At 40.7% G+C, this 13,668-nt stretch overlaps 1 protein-coding gene across 4 annotated transcripts in view; it reads left to right on the forward strand.

Annotated features, from left to right (window-relative positions):
• FER1L6 (fer-1 like family member 6) overlaps nt 1-13,668 on the forward strand; it is a 270,864-nt gene that overhangs the window by 219,815 nt on the left and 37,381 nt on the right. For all 4 annotated transcript variants that reach the window (XR_010345619.1, XM_064384567.1, XM_064384568.1 and 1 more), the window contains 2 exons: nt 4,391-4,518; nt 12,646-12,816. Coding sequence is in view for 3 of the 4 variants with exons in the window: in XM_064384567.1 (XP_064240637.1) it covers nt 4,391-4,518; nt 12,646-12,816 (299 nt within the window). In the remaining variant the exon portion in view is untranslated. The remainder of the gene's footprint in view (nt 1-4,390; nt 4,519-12,645; nt 12,817-13,668) is intronic.

Here is a 13,668-nt window from a genome sequence, read left to right on the forward strand (position 1 = left end):
GGTATACACGTACCATGGTGGTTTGCTGCATCCATCACCATGTCATCTACAGTAGGTATTTCTCCTAATGCTAACCCTCCCCAATCCCCCCACCCCCGGCTAGCCCTCCCCCACCCCCCACCCCAGACAGGCCCCAGGATGTGATGTTCCCCTCCCTGTGTCCATGTGTTCTCATCGTTCAACTCCCACTTATGAGTGAGAACATGTGGTATTTGGTTTTCTGTTCTTGTGTCAGTTTGCTGAAAATTATGGTTTCCAGATTCATCCATATCCTTGCAAAGGACATGAAGTCCTCCTTTTTTATGGCTGCATGGTACTCCATGGTGTATATGTGCCACATTTTCTTTATCCAGTCTATCATTGATGGGCATCTGGGTTGGTCCCAAGTCTTTGCTATTGTGAACGGTGCCTCAGTAAACATACGTGTGCATGTGTCTTTATAACAGAATGATTTATATCCTTTGGATATATACCCAGTAATGGGATTGCTGGGTCAAATGGTATGTCTAGTTAGATCATTAAGGAATCTCCACACTGTCTTCCACGATGGTTGAATTAATTTACACTCCCACGAACAGTGTAAAAGTGTTCCTGTTCCTTCACATCCTCTCCAGCATCTGTCTCCTGATTTTTTAATGATCGCCATTCTAACTGGCAGGAGGTGGTATCTCAATGTGGTTTTGATTTGCATTTCTCTAATGACCAGTGATGATGAGCTTTTTTTCTTATGTTTGTTGGCTGCATAAATGTTTTCTTTTGAAAAGTGTCTGTTCATATCCTTCACCCACTTTTTGATGGGTTTTTTTTTCTTGTAAATTTGTTTAAGTTCTTTGTAGATTCTGGATATTAGCCCTTTGTCAGATGGGCAGATTGCATTTTTTTTCCCATTCTGTTGGTTGCCAGTTCACTCTAATGATAGCTTCTTTTGCTGTGTGGAAGCTCTTAAGTTTAATTAGATCCCATTTGTCTATTTTGGCTTTTGTTACCATTGCTTCTCGTGTTTTAGTCATAAAGTCCTTGCCCATGCCTATGTCCTGAATGGTATTGCCTAGGTTTTCTTCTAGCGTTTTTATGGCGTTAGGTCTTATGTTTAAATCTTTAATCCATCTGGAGTTAATTTTTGTGTAAGATGTAAGGAATGGGTCCAGTTTCAGCTTTCTGCATGTGGCTAGCCAGTTTTCCCAACACCATTTATTAAATAGGGAATCCTTTCCCCATTGCTTGTTTTTGTCAGGTTTGTCAAAGATCAGATGGTTGTAGATCTGTTGTGTTCTGAGGCCTCTGTTATGTTCCATTGGTCTATATCTCTGTTTTGGTACCAGTACCATGCTATTATGATTACTGTAGCCTTATAGTATAGTTTGAAGCCAGGTAGTGTAATGCCTTCAGCTTTTTTTTTTTTTTTTTTTTTTTTTTTTTTTGCTTAGGATTGTCTTGGCTATGTGGGTTCTTTTTTGGTTCCATATGAAGTTTAAGGTGGTTTTTTCCAATTCTGTGAAGAAAGTCAGTGGTAGCTTGATGGGGATAGCATTGAATCTATAAATTACTTTGGCAGTATGGCCATTTTCATGATATTGATTCTTCCTAACCATGATCATGAAATGATTTTCCATCTGTTTGTGTCCTCTCTTATTTCCTGGAGCAGCGGTTTGTAGTTCTCCTTGAAGAGGTACTTCACATCCCTTGTTAGTTGTATTCCTAGGTATTTTGTTCTCTTTGTAGCAATTGTGAATGGGAGTTCACTCATGATTTGGCTTTCTGTTTGTCTGTTATTGGTATATAGGAATGCTTGTGATTTTTGCACATTGATTTTGTATCCTGAGAATTTGCTGAAGTTGCTTATCAGCTTAAGGAGATTTTGGGCTGAGACGATGGGGTCTTGTAAATATACAATCATGTTGTCAGCAAACCGAGACAATTTGACTTCCTCTTTTCCTAATTGAACATCCTTTATTTCTTTTTCTTGCCTGATTGCCCTGGCCAGAATTTCCAATACAATGTTGAATAGGAGCGGTGAGAGAGGGCATCCTTGTATTGTGCCAGATTTCAAAGGACATGCTTCCAGTTTTTGCCCATTCAGTATGATATTGGCTGTAGGTTTGTCATAAATAGCTCTAATTATTTTGAGCTATGTTTCATTGATACCTAGTTTATTGAGAATTTTTAGCATAAAGGGCTGTTGAATTTTGTTGAAGGCCTTCTCTGCATCTATTGAGATAATCGTGGTTTTTGTCTTTGGTTCTGTTTATGTGATGGATTATGTTTATAGATTTTTTATACCATTTCTTCCATCTTCCTACTCTGGCCTTTCCTTAGAAAGTATTTGCTTTTGATAGTTTAAGTTCTAGCTTGTCTGGAATCAGACTTTACTCTCAGAAACAGATCATCATTCAACCGGTCAGTGCCAAATGCAAGACTCATAGGGTCATGGATTCAGAAACCATTAGTTCTGGGAAAGGCCTTCAGGTCCACCCCATGATTTTATAGATAGATCTCAGAGAGACAAGACTTGTCCAATATCACACACTACTTAGAAATGCAGTCAGGCCCGATGCGGTGGCTCATCCCTGTAATCCCAGCACTTTAGAAGGCCAAGGTGGGCAGAATGCTTGAGCTCAGGAGTTCGATACCAACCTGGTCAATACGGTGAAACCTAATCTCTGATACAAAATTAGTGGGGTGTGGTGGCTCATACCTGTAGTCCCAGCTACCTGGGAGGCTGAGGTGGGAGGATGACTTGAGCCTAGGAGGCATAAGTTGCAGTTAGCCAAGACAGTGCCACTGCACTCCACCCTGGGCAACAGATCAAGATGCTGTGAAAAGAAAAGAGAAATAGAAATAGAAATATAGTAATGTGTCTCTTAATGACGGGAATACATTCTGAGAAATGTGTTGTTAGGCTGATTCAGCATTGTGCAAGTGTCAGACTATTTACACAAACCTAGATGGTTTGGCCTCCAACACGATGGAATAGCCTATTGCACACCTAGGCTATAAACCTGTATAGCACATTACTGTAGAAACTACTATAGGCAATTGTAACACAATGGTATTTATGTATCTAAACATAGAAAAGGTACAATAAAAACACAGTATCAAAGATTTGAAAAAATGGTACACCTGTCTAGGGCAATTACCATGAATGGAGCTTGCAGGACTGGAAGTTGCCCCGGGTGAGTCACTCAGTGAGTGGTGAGTGAATGTGAAGGCTAGGAAGTTCCTGTCCACGACTGTAGAGTATAGAAACACTGTATACTTAGGCTACACTAAATTTATAAAATATATTTTTCCTTATTCAATAATAAGTTAACTTTAGCTTGATATAACTTTATAAACTTAAGTTTTTTTTTAACTTTCGAGTCTGGTCAAAACAACGTTTAGCTTAAAACACAAAAATATTGTTCAGCTATACAAAAATATGTTTTTTATATCCTTAGTAAGGTTTTTTATATTAATTTTTTTTAAACTTTGTTGTTAAAAACTAAGACACGTACACACACACACAGACACACACACACACACGCACACACATTAGCCTAGGGCGAAACAGGATCAGGATCATCAGTGTCACTGTCTTCTACCTCCACATCTTGTCCCACTGGAAGGTCTTCAAGGGCAATAACACGCATGGAGCTGTCATCACCTATAATAACACCTTTTGCTAGATACTATCTGAAGGACCTGCCTGAGGATGTTTTACAGTTAACTTTTATTTTTTAATAAAGAGAAAAAGTATACTCTAAAATAATGATTAAAAAGTATAGTAAATACATATACCAGTAACATCGTTATTTATTATCATGTCAAGTATCGTTCACAGCACAATTGTATACTTTGACATGACTGTTAGCACAGTAGGTTTGTTTATAGCAGCATCATCACAAACATGTGAGTAATGTGTTGCACTACAATGCTGCAACAGATATGATGTCACTAGATCATAGGAATTTTTCAGCTCCTTTATAATTTTATAGGACTGCCATCGTACACGTGGTCAGTCCTTGACCAAGACATCATTAAGAGGTACATGACTGTAGAACTAGAACTCAAACTCATGGCTTTTGCCTCCTGGTCTAGCGTTTTTCTCATTTTTCTGTGCCAAGAGCTTCTTTTCACTGAGGGGATGACTCCAGAGAAAGTTGAACTTGGGCAGCGCCAATAATTTTTCTTTTAACAGCAAAATGTAGATGCTAAAACAGTGTTCTTAACCTTGGCTGCACACTAGAATTATCTAGGGAGTTTTTCAAAAGCCCAAAGCCCTGGCCCATTAAATCAGACTATCTAGAGACAGAAATCAGGTATTAGCATTTTTGAAAGCACCCAGGTAATCTCAGCATGCAACCAATATTGAGAGCCACTGAACCAAAGACATTTTCTTTTTCCTTTCCAGGCATTTAATCTTAGCCCAGCTGATCCAGATGGCAAATCAGATCCCTACATTGTGATCAAGCTTGGAAAAACAGAAATCAAAGACCGGGATAAATACATCCCCAAACAACTGAACCCAGTATTTGGAAGGTCAGTGGCCATCTGGGCTGTGTTTTATTATGCTTTCTGCATTTGTTCCTGCTGTGTTTCTGTGGGGATGGGGTATGTATGTGTGTGTTCCTGGGTGAAATGGTGGCAGGAAGTTAAACACTGGCTTTTGCTCTTGGTAATAACCAACCAAACCTATGTTCATGGAGCAGGGTTGAATTCTCCCATGGTTCCCTGAGGAATTAGGTGGTACTTGATCATTATACCCATAGCTTTCTTTACTATAATTTTTCTTTTTCCTTTGCGTGTGTGTGTGTGTGTGTGTGTGTGTGTGTGTGTGTATGTGAACTTAAGTAGAGAAATACATACCCACAGCTCTCTAATGACCATTTTCTGGATTTTAGATTTAATAAACATCTTGCAGGGTCATTGGATTCAGCCTTGTGCTTTAAAACAGAGCAGAGATTTCCTTTTTATAAACAAGGCAGCAAAGGGCTAGAGAGATTAAGAAACATATTCAAGTTCAGATGACTCACAGTTGGAGAATAACAGGACACAAGTTTGATCTTTTGTCTCCTACTAAAGGGATTTTTCCATCATATCATTTTGTGGTTCATTTGAGGTGACCCCTAAGGTCAAAAAGATGAAGTTGTTCTCAAGTTGTGCTTTGTTTTCCTGTAAAGTGCTAAAAGCTATTGCATTCACCAGCTCACAGCAACACTGCAATGCTATTGATCCTATAATAGGGTGTGCTACACATTGGTGTTCCCTGTTCAAGTTTGTGCACCTGTCTGTCATTGTCTCTGGAACCAAGGTGACCTGAGTATCACTCTGCCACATACAAGCTCTACAACCTTATGCAGATGGCTTAACCTGTCTGTTCCTAGTTTTCCTAACCTGTAAAGCAGCAACAGTGACACTTGACTCTCAGATTCCTTTAGAAGATTAAATGTGTAAAGCACCTACATGTCACATTGCCTATGCCAGCACACAGTTGACATACAAAACACATCAGCTCCCTTCCTCTCCACCTTGGTAATTGTAGCAATGGATACATCTTTAGTGTGTTTAATTTCTTTTTTCTTGAGTAAGCAGGAGCATGGAATAGAATCTCCATTGGCCCCATTTAAATTCATTTACACATCCTTGATCACTTTGGAGCCTCTGACATTTTTTATTTATTTATTTATTTATTTTATGAGAGAAAGAAAGAAAGAGAAAGAAAAAGGGGGAGAGAGAACCGGATTCTTGTTCTATTGCCCGGGCTGGAATGCAATCTAAAAATAGGTATTAAAAACCTCTTTTATGCCGATAATTGTGCTTAATGACAGAGACAGGAAGGAATAAGGGAAGAAAATAACAACCAACCAACCAACCAATATTTCATTTAAGTCTGTGAAATGCTATGCAAATGCTGAAGAGTGATTTACTTCCAATTATGTAGTCACTTTCAAAATAGGTGTAATATGATACTGAGAAAAATGTATGTTCTGTGGACCTGGGGTGGAGAATTCTATAAATATTCACTAAGTTTACTTATTCCAGGTCTAAGTTCAAATCATAGATGTCCCTATTAATTTTCTATGTCATTGATCCGTCGAATATTAACAATGTGGTGTCAAAATCTCCCGCTATTATTGTACGGGAGTCCAGGTCTCTTTATAAGTCATTAAGAACTTGTCTTACGTATCTGGGTGCTCCTGTATTAGGTGCATATATATTTATAATCATTAACTCCTGTTGTTGCATTGATCCTTTTACCATTATGTAATGCCCTTCTTGGTTTCTTTTAGTCTTTGTTACTATTAAAGTCTATTTTGAGAGAGATGAAAGTTACAACTCCTGTTTATTTTATTTTTTTTGGTCTCCATTTAATTGGTGAATCTTCCTCCATCCCTTTGTTTTGAGTCTTTGTATGTCGATGCTTGTGAAATAGATCTGGATATAGCGTACCAATGGGTTTTGACTTTTTATTCAATTTACCTGTCTGTGTCTTTGATTGTGGCATTTAATCTATTTAAATTTAGGATTAATATTAATATTTGTGAGTTCAATATTGTCATTTAATGCTAGCTGGCTATTTTGCCCATTAGTTGCTGTAGATTCTTCATTATAGAGATATTCTTTACGTTTTGGTAAGTTTTTGGGATGACTGATACTGGTTGTTCCTCTCTGTTTGTAGTGCTTCTTTCAGAAGCTCTTGTAAAGCAGGCTTGGTGGTGATGAAATCTCTGAGTGCTTGCTTGTTCGTGAAAAATTTTCTTTTTCCTTCGCTTATGAAGCTTAGTTTGGCGGGATATGAGATTTTGGGTTGAAAATTCTTTTCTTTGAGGATATTGAATATTGACCCCCACTCTCTTCTAGTTTGTAGGGTTTCTGGTAAGAGGTCTGCGGTGAGTCTGATAGGCTTCCCTTTATGGGTAATGTGACCTTTCTCTCTAGCTGCCCTTAGAATTTTCTCCTTTATTTCAACCCTAGTGAATCTAGCGATTATGTGTCTTGGAGTTGCTCTACTTGAGGAATATCTTTGTGGTGTTCTCTGGATTAGCTGGAGTTGTATTGTCCTGCCTTACTATATTAGGAAAGTTTTCCTGAATAATATCCTGAAGAATATTTTCCAACTTGGATTCATTCTCTTCATGACATTCAGATATACCTATCAATCGTAAATTAGGTCTTTCCACATGGTCCCATATTTCTTGGAGACTTTGCTCATTCCTTTTTACTCTTTATCCTCTAATCTTCTCTAATCTTGTCTTCTCTTTCATTTCATTAAGTTAGTTTTCGACCTCTGATATCCTTTCTTCTGCTTGATCAGTTGGACTGTTAAAACCTGTGCATACTTCGCGAAGTTCTCATATTGTGTTCTTCAGTTCCATTAATTCACTTATATTCCTCTCTAAGTTGTCAATTCTCGCTAGCATTTCATCAAACCTTTTTCAACATTCTTACTTTCTTTACATTGGGCTAGAACATGCTCTTTTAAGTCACTAAAGTTCCTTCTTATCCACTTTCTGAAGCCTAAATCTGTTAATGGAACGCACTCGTTCTCCATCAGGCCTTGTTCTCTTGTTGATGAGGAACTGTGATCCCCTGTAGAAGGAGAGGCATTCTGATCTTGGGTATTCTCAGCCTTTTTATGCTGGTTTCTTCCCATCATTGTAAGTTCATCCACCTGTCATCTTTGTAATTGCCTACTTTCAAATTAGGTCTCTGAGTGGATGTCCAACTTGTTGATTCCTAGCGCCGAAATCTGATCAACCCACTGCGCAGGCCAAAACAGCGGCATTAAGATTTGTGGTGCTTTTCTGTCCAGGAATCTCCACTCTGGCTTCCCTCTTGAGTCCCTTCTTCAATCAGGTAAATGGACAACTCTGCCTTCCCGGAGCTCCAAACGTCGATCAAAAGGGGACCCAGTCCCGTTTACTCTGCACCAAGAACCACCACGCCGGGGCACCGGCAAAACCGCGACACCAGCCACAAGAGTCGCCCTGGTGACCCGTGGGGCTCCTCCGCTGGGAATCTTCTGGTCCGTGGGTAACAAAAATTCATCTGAAAGTGTGGCATCCTCTCGTTCTGTGCACTTTCTCTGGGAGCTACAATCCCGAGCTGCTAGTGATCAGCCATCTTGGATCTCTCTCTTGCCTCTGACATTTGAACAGCACTAGCCTCTTACATTTTATTGCTCCTGAGGAAATGAGGGCTATAAATGATCTTGCCTGTCCAGATTAATGAGAAAGACAGTGCTGGGGAACTTACCCTTGCCTCCCTCATCCAGAGATGACCTTTATTGTCATCTGCCATTTATGTAACTAGTGCTTCAGTGTGACAAGCACTTGGCAGGCAATTTTTATTAGCTACTTTCACCACAGTGCCATGAACTAGACTTGTTTTACTACCCATGCTATATGGCCATGGCAAACAAGATAAGAGGATGATGAAAAAAATGTTCTCTCCTGCCTCTGGCATTGTAGCACCTCATCCAAAAGCTCTCCAGATGTGGATGTTTTGCTGGAGATGTATTTAATTTTTACTCAGGAACAAAAGTTGCCAGCACAATCCCACAGTGTTCCAGCAGGAAGAGCAGAAGATTCTTGTGCCTGACCTGGGGTCTGGGGAATCCCGCATGACTTCAGCACCCCAGTCTCCCTGTGAGGGTGTCACAGCCTCCAACTGCTGGTGCCCTGGTATCCTGCATTGCTTTACTTTTCTTCATAGCCTCTGACCTGGATTAGATGTTTATGGATATATTGGCCATCTCCCATCTCCCCACTAGAATGTAAGAAGTATTTGAGCAGGGACTTAGTCTAGTCTGGTTAATGCCACATCCCCAACACCTAGAACAGGGCCTGGCACACAGCAGGTGCTCAGTATGTATCTGTGGAATGAACAGATAGATGGATGGGTGGGTGAGTGGATGGGTAGATGGACAAAATGCCAGTCAGTTGTCCGTGGGATTTAATGGGGCCCTATCTCCACATCAACTTGTGGTGTATGTCTATAGGCTTTGACACTACTTCCTTCTGGCTCTTATGGTTTCCCAGAATGTTTCCCATTGTCTCCACTACCTTGATAATTAACCATAAAGCAAAATGATGAGATCATAAGGAACTGATCAATGGGTTAATAAAACAGCTATCTCTTCTTCCTCAATCACATCTATAGGCGGTTGTCCTTGCTGTGCCCTCACCATGACATGCCTTTCCTTTTCTTGTCCACTTGCAGAACTTCCTTCATTCCTCACAATTACTGGGAATCCACCATGTGTCAGGCACACTGCTAAGTGCTGGGACACAATGGGGACCAAGCCACAGTGTATACCTTCAAGGTGCCCATGAATATTGAGAGAACATCAAATAAATTCATGATTACAGTAGGCTGCTGCAAGTCCTGTGGACACTGGGAAGGCATCAGACCATCTTGGGAAGTGTTGAGGGGGTGGGAAGACTTTGCCATACAAAGTCTGGAGTATAGGGAGGACGTGATGTGGCAGGAACTGTTACCAGTCAGGGTTCTACCATGGGAAGGAACCTAGAAGAGGAAAGAGAGAGAATTTCCCAGGGCTTCCTTAACAAAGTATCATAAACTGGGTGACTGAAACAACAGAAATGCATTCTCTCACAGTTCTGCATAGTGAAAGTGTGGTGGTGTCTGGGCTGCTTCCTTCTGTGGGCTGTGAAGGAGCCTCCGTTCCCTGCCTCCCTCTCAAGTGCTGGTGATCTGCTGGCAATCCCTGGTGCTCCCTGGCTGGTAGATGCATTGCTCCAATATCAGCCTTCAACTCCACATGGCCTGCTCCCTGCATCTCTCCACATTATCTTCCCCCTGTGCATATCTGCGTCTGTGTCAAGTTTTCCTCTTTACAAGGACACCAGTCATATTGTATTGGGGCCTATCCCAATGACCTCATTTTAGCTTGAATACCTCTATTAAGCCTCCACTTCCAAATAAGGTCAGATTCTGAGGCGCTGGGGCTGGAGCTTCAACTTATGTTTTGGTGGAGACACAGTTTGACCCATAGTAATATACACTGCTTTGCTCTTTATTATGAGATTATTGTTTTTGCTCTTAAGAGTTTTCAACTGGTTAGATGAAGCCTACTTAGATTATCAAGGAGAACCTTCTTCACCTAAAGTCAACTAATTGTGGATGTTAATTACATCTTTAATTACATCTACAAAATGCCACCATAGCAACACCTGGATTAGTGTTTGATCAAATAACTGGAGACTATAGTCAAGTAGACACATGACACTGACCATCACTCTGTGAGTAGATTGCAAATGGTTTTTTCTTTCCAATCAGGTGGTCATTTTGGTGATTGATAGACTATGTGCCAGCTACTAGAGAGGTATAAAGGGTACCTGACCCTCTTTCCACAGAACCTATGCCCTTATGGAGGAACCAGGCATTACAAAAAAATCAGGCAGATATAAAATTGCCTGTCTGATGAATGCTATAAGGGAAAGGTACAGGGGCCTTTAAGTCTGTATAATCGGGGAGCTTGACCTTGTTGGGAAAATGGCTAAGATGCTAAGATGAGAAGTTCTGAAGATCTGGAGCAGCGAGAACTCCAGTCTGCACTCAAGGCTCAGCCGAAGAGTCATCTCTGTGAAACCTTCCATAGTCACCCTTCCCCAGACAGGTGTACTAGTAACACCCTGCCCATAACTCTGTTGGAGCTCCTGCCACCTTAGTTAGCCATATTCTTATCTGCCTTTTCCACTGGAAAGAAATTGTTGTACTTATCTCGTAAAAACCACCATGCCTGGCACGTGGTAGATACACAGTAAATGCTGAATGAATGAATGAATGAATGACCAAATGAACAATGGAACATCTTTGCTCTGAAGCTCAGAGGCTCTTCATGTTTTCACCAAGTCTCAGTTTTTGCCCATTTCATGATGCATTCTATTTTCCCAAACCGCCTCATTGACACACAAGTTGGTAAAAGGCTAGTTTTTCCCTGGGTGACTGGAAGTTCAACCATAGTGGGCAGTTTTGGTGACTTTTACTAACAGCTCCAGTTAAAATTTAGGTAAGATCAATTTGTGGGCCCACAGCTTGGGGAGATGGACCAGGGCGATTAAGTCTTCTGTCATGGTTGCCAGCAGTTAAGCCCTTAATAAGTCCTTCCAGTGACAGTAATGGTGATGGCTCAGGGGCAGATGGCTGGAGGCTTCCTTGTGATGCACCTCCAGAATATCAATTACAGTTTAAAATGTAAGTCTTGGAGCTCAGGCAGGCAATGCTATGCCTTCAGAGGGAAGACATATGGATTTCTTTTCCACACCATATCCCTGGCCTGCTAGAGCCGCTTCTGTCAGTTACGATCGCTGGAGCTGTCCAGCATGTCTGCTTTTTTCTCTCTGAGGAGGGTTAATTGGCTTGGGCTTGCTGCAGTTGCTATGCCTGCTTCACTGGAGAACAAGTGCCAGGGCTAAGTGGATCTGACCATGAGGGCAGCAGCCCAGACAGCCCCATGGACATGCAGGGAAATAATGAGCTCGCATTCTCCCTCCTCCCCTCCTCTTTGTCCATCACTCCCAGCCCAGCCCATCTTGTACCAGAGCAGACAGTCTAGACAGCTGGAGAAATTGGCTGTGTCCTTGATTTTGTTTTCAAGAAGGCATTTCCCTATAATGCAGAATTTTACTTCACATTTAATTTTCAAGTACCATCCCAACATAGGAAATCAGTAGCATGGATAATTAATCGTCACCAGAAATCCGACAGCATTAATGCTCCTTGAGACACCTGGCATTGGTGTGGTTTCGTGGAAGGAGCACCTAGCTAGGAGTTAGCAACCTGGCACATATCTCAGATTGGCCTGATTGATGATCCTGGGAAAGTTGCTTGTGTTCTCTAGATTTCAATTTCCTTATCTGTAAAATGAAGGGATTGGATATGGTGATTTCTGAGATCTCTTACAGTTCACAGGAAAGATTTATTTTATGTGTACTTTCTGCAGGTCAAGCGCAGGCTCCAGCAATGCAGAGACCAAAAAAACAAAAATAGGTCCCTGTTCCAAGGGGCTCATAGTCTTGTAGAGACAGCACTTCAGTCCTCCAATTCTATATCTTTATAACTTTTCATCCTTGATGAGGTTTTCATTTAAAATAAATGTAGCTAGTATTTATTGATAAGGCAACAATGGAGGGGAAGGGGAATGGCAATGGATTGGGCACCAGTCGAATGCGTGAAAGTAAAACGTGTTTTATAGAAACAATATTGCATGTAAACACCATGCTAAATTATAAAGAAGACATATATACTCATTTACAATAGGGAGGCTAAGAGGTATTAAATAACTTTCTTAAAGATTTACTATCAGGAATTTGTAGATTCAAAACCAAAATTAAAAATCAGTCCTGTTTGACACCAAAATCCAAAGTTTTCCTCTCCATCATGCTGTCACCCTAGTTGAAGACTGCAAGATGTGGCCCATGAAAGGGGAGATTATTGGCTATCTGAAATTGATAACAGCATTGAAAATTGATTGTACTGCAATGAGAAATTAAACCAAACAAATTATCTGCTAAGTATTAACTGAGTGGCTGAGTGTTTGGTGAGTTCACATGAACAGTGGGCTAGCTGAAAGTGAAGCTGGGAACAGTTCCAAGTGTCACCAAATGTTACTGACTCTTGAAGTCTCTGCTTGGACCACAGGTCATTTGAAATCCAAGCCACATTCCCGAAAGAGTCCCTGCTCTCCATCCTGATCTACGATCACGACATGATTGGGACAGATGACCTTATTGGTGAGACCAAGATCGACCTGGAGAACCGCTTCTACAGCAAACACCGAGCCATCTGTGGCTTGCAGAGCCAGTATGAGATGTAAGTTCTTTCTCTCTGGGAGATACTTGGTATTCTGAGGCTGTTGTAGTCTTCAGAGCTCTGGACTCTGCATCTCATGTCCATCTCTAGGAAGGCCAGACCTGGCTCAGCTTTAATGTCTCAAATGGGATCCACGTCAGCATAGCTGGCTTGGGAGACTCTGTTCAGTGCATTTAGAAGTTGTTGTGACTGGGGAGGCAGCTCTGATTTAGAAACAAGGCCAGGTTCTTCAAGAGACAAGATCTAAATGTATGTGTTCACTCAGATGTATCTTGAAATAGGGTTCCCTGGTGGAGGATAATGCTAGAAGAAGAAGAATTAGTGTAATATAAATGCCAGTATCCAAGCTAATTATAACTAACAGTCATGTGCTTTTGATAACAGAGCACTTTACATGGAGTATCTCATTCAGTTTTCTGAACCACTCTTTGAGGTGTTATCCACAATTTACAAATGAAGAACCGACCCAAATTTCACTCTTTTTTCATACGTATTTTTAATTTTTGTGGGTACATAGTAGATGTATACATATATAGAGAGTATATGACATTTTGATACAGGCATACAATGCATAATAATCACATTAGGGTAAATGGGATATCCATCACTTCAAATATTTATCCTTTCTTCATATTACGAACAATCAGGTTATATTCGTTTAGTTATTTTAAAATAGACAATAAATTATTGACCATAGTCACCCTGTTATGCTATCAGATACTGTATCTTATTCTATCTAACTATATTTTTTTACTCATTAACCATCATCCACTCTCTAGCTCCATGAGTTCAAGTGTTTAAGTGAGAACATGCAAAGTTTGTCTTTCTGTGCCTGGTTTATTTTACTTGACC

The sequence above is a fragment of the Aotus nancymaae genome, unplaced genomic scaffold, assembly GCF_030222135.1.
Source record: "Aotus nancymaae isolate 86718 unplaced genomic scaffold, 86718_ANA_hifiasm-v0.15.2.pri h1tg000036l, whole genome shotgun sequence".
In the NCBI taxonomy this organism is placed as follows: Eukaryota; Metazoa; Chordata; class Mammalia; order Primates; family Aotidae; genus Aotus; species Aotus nancymaae.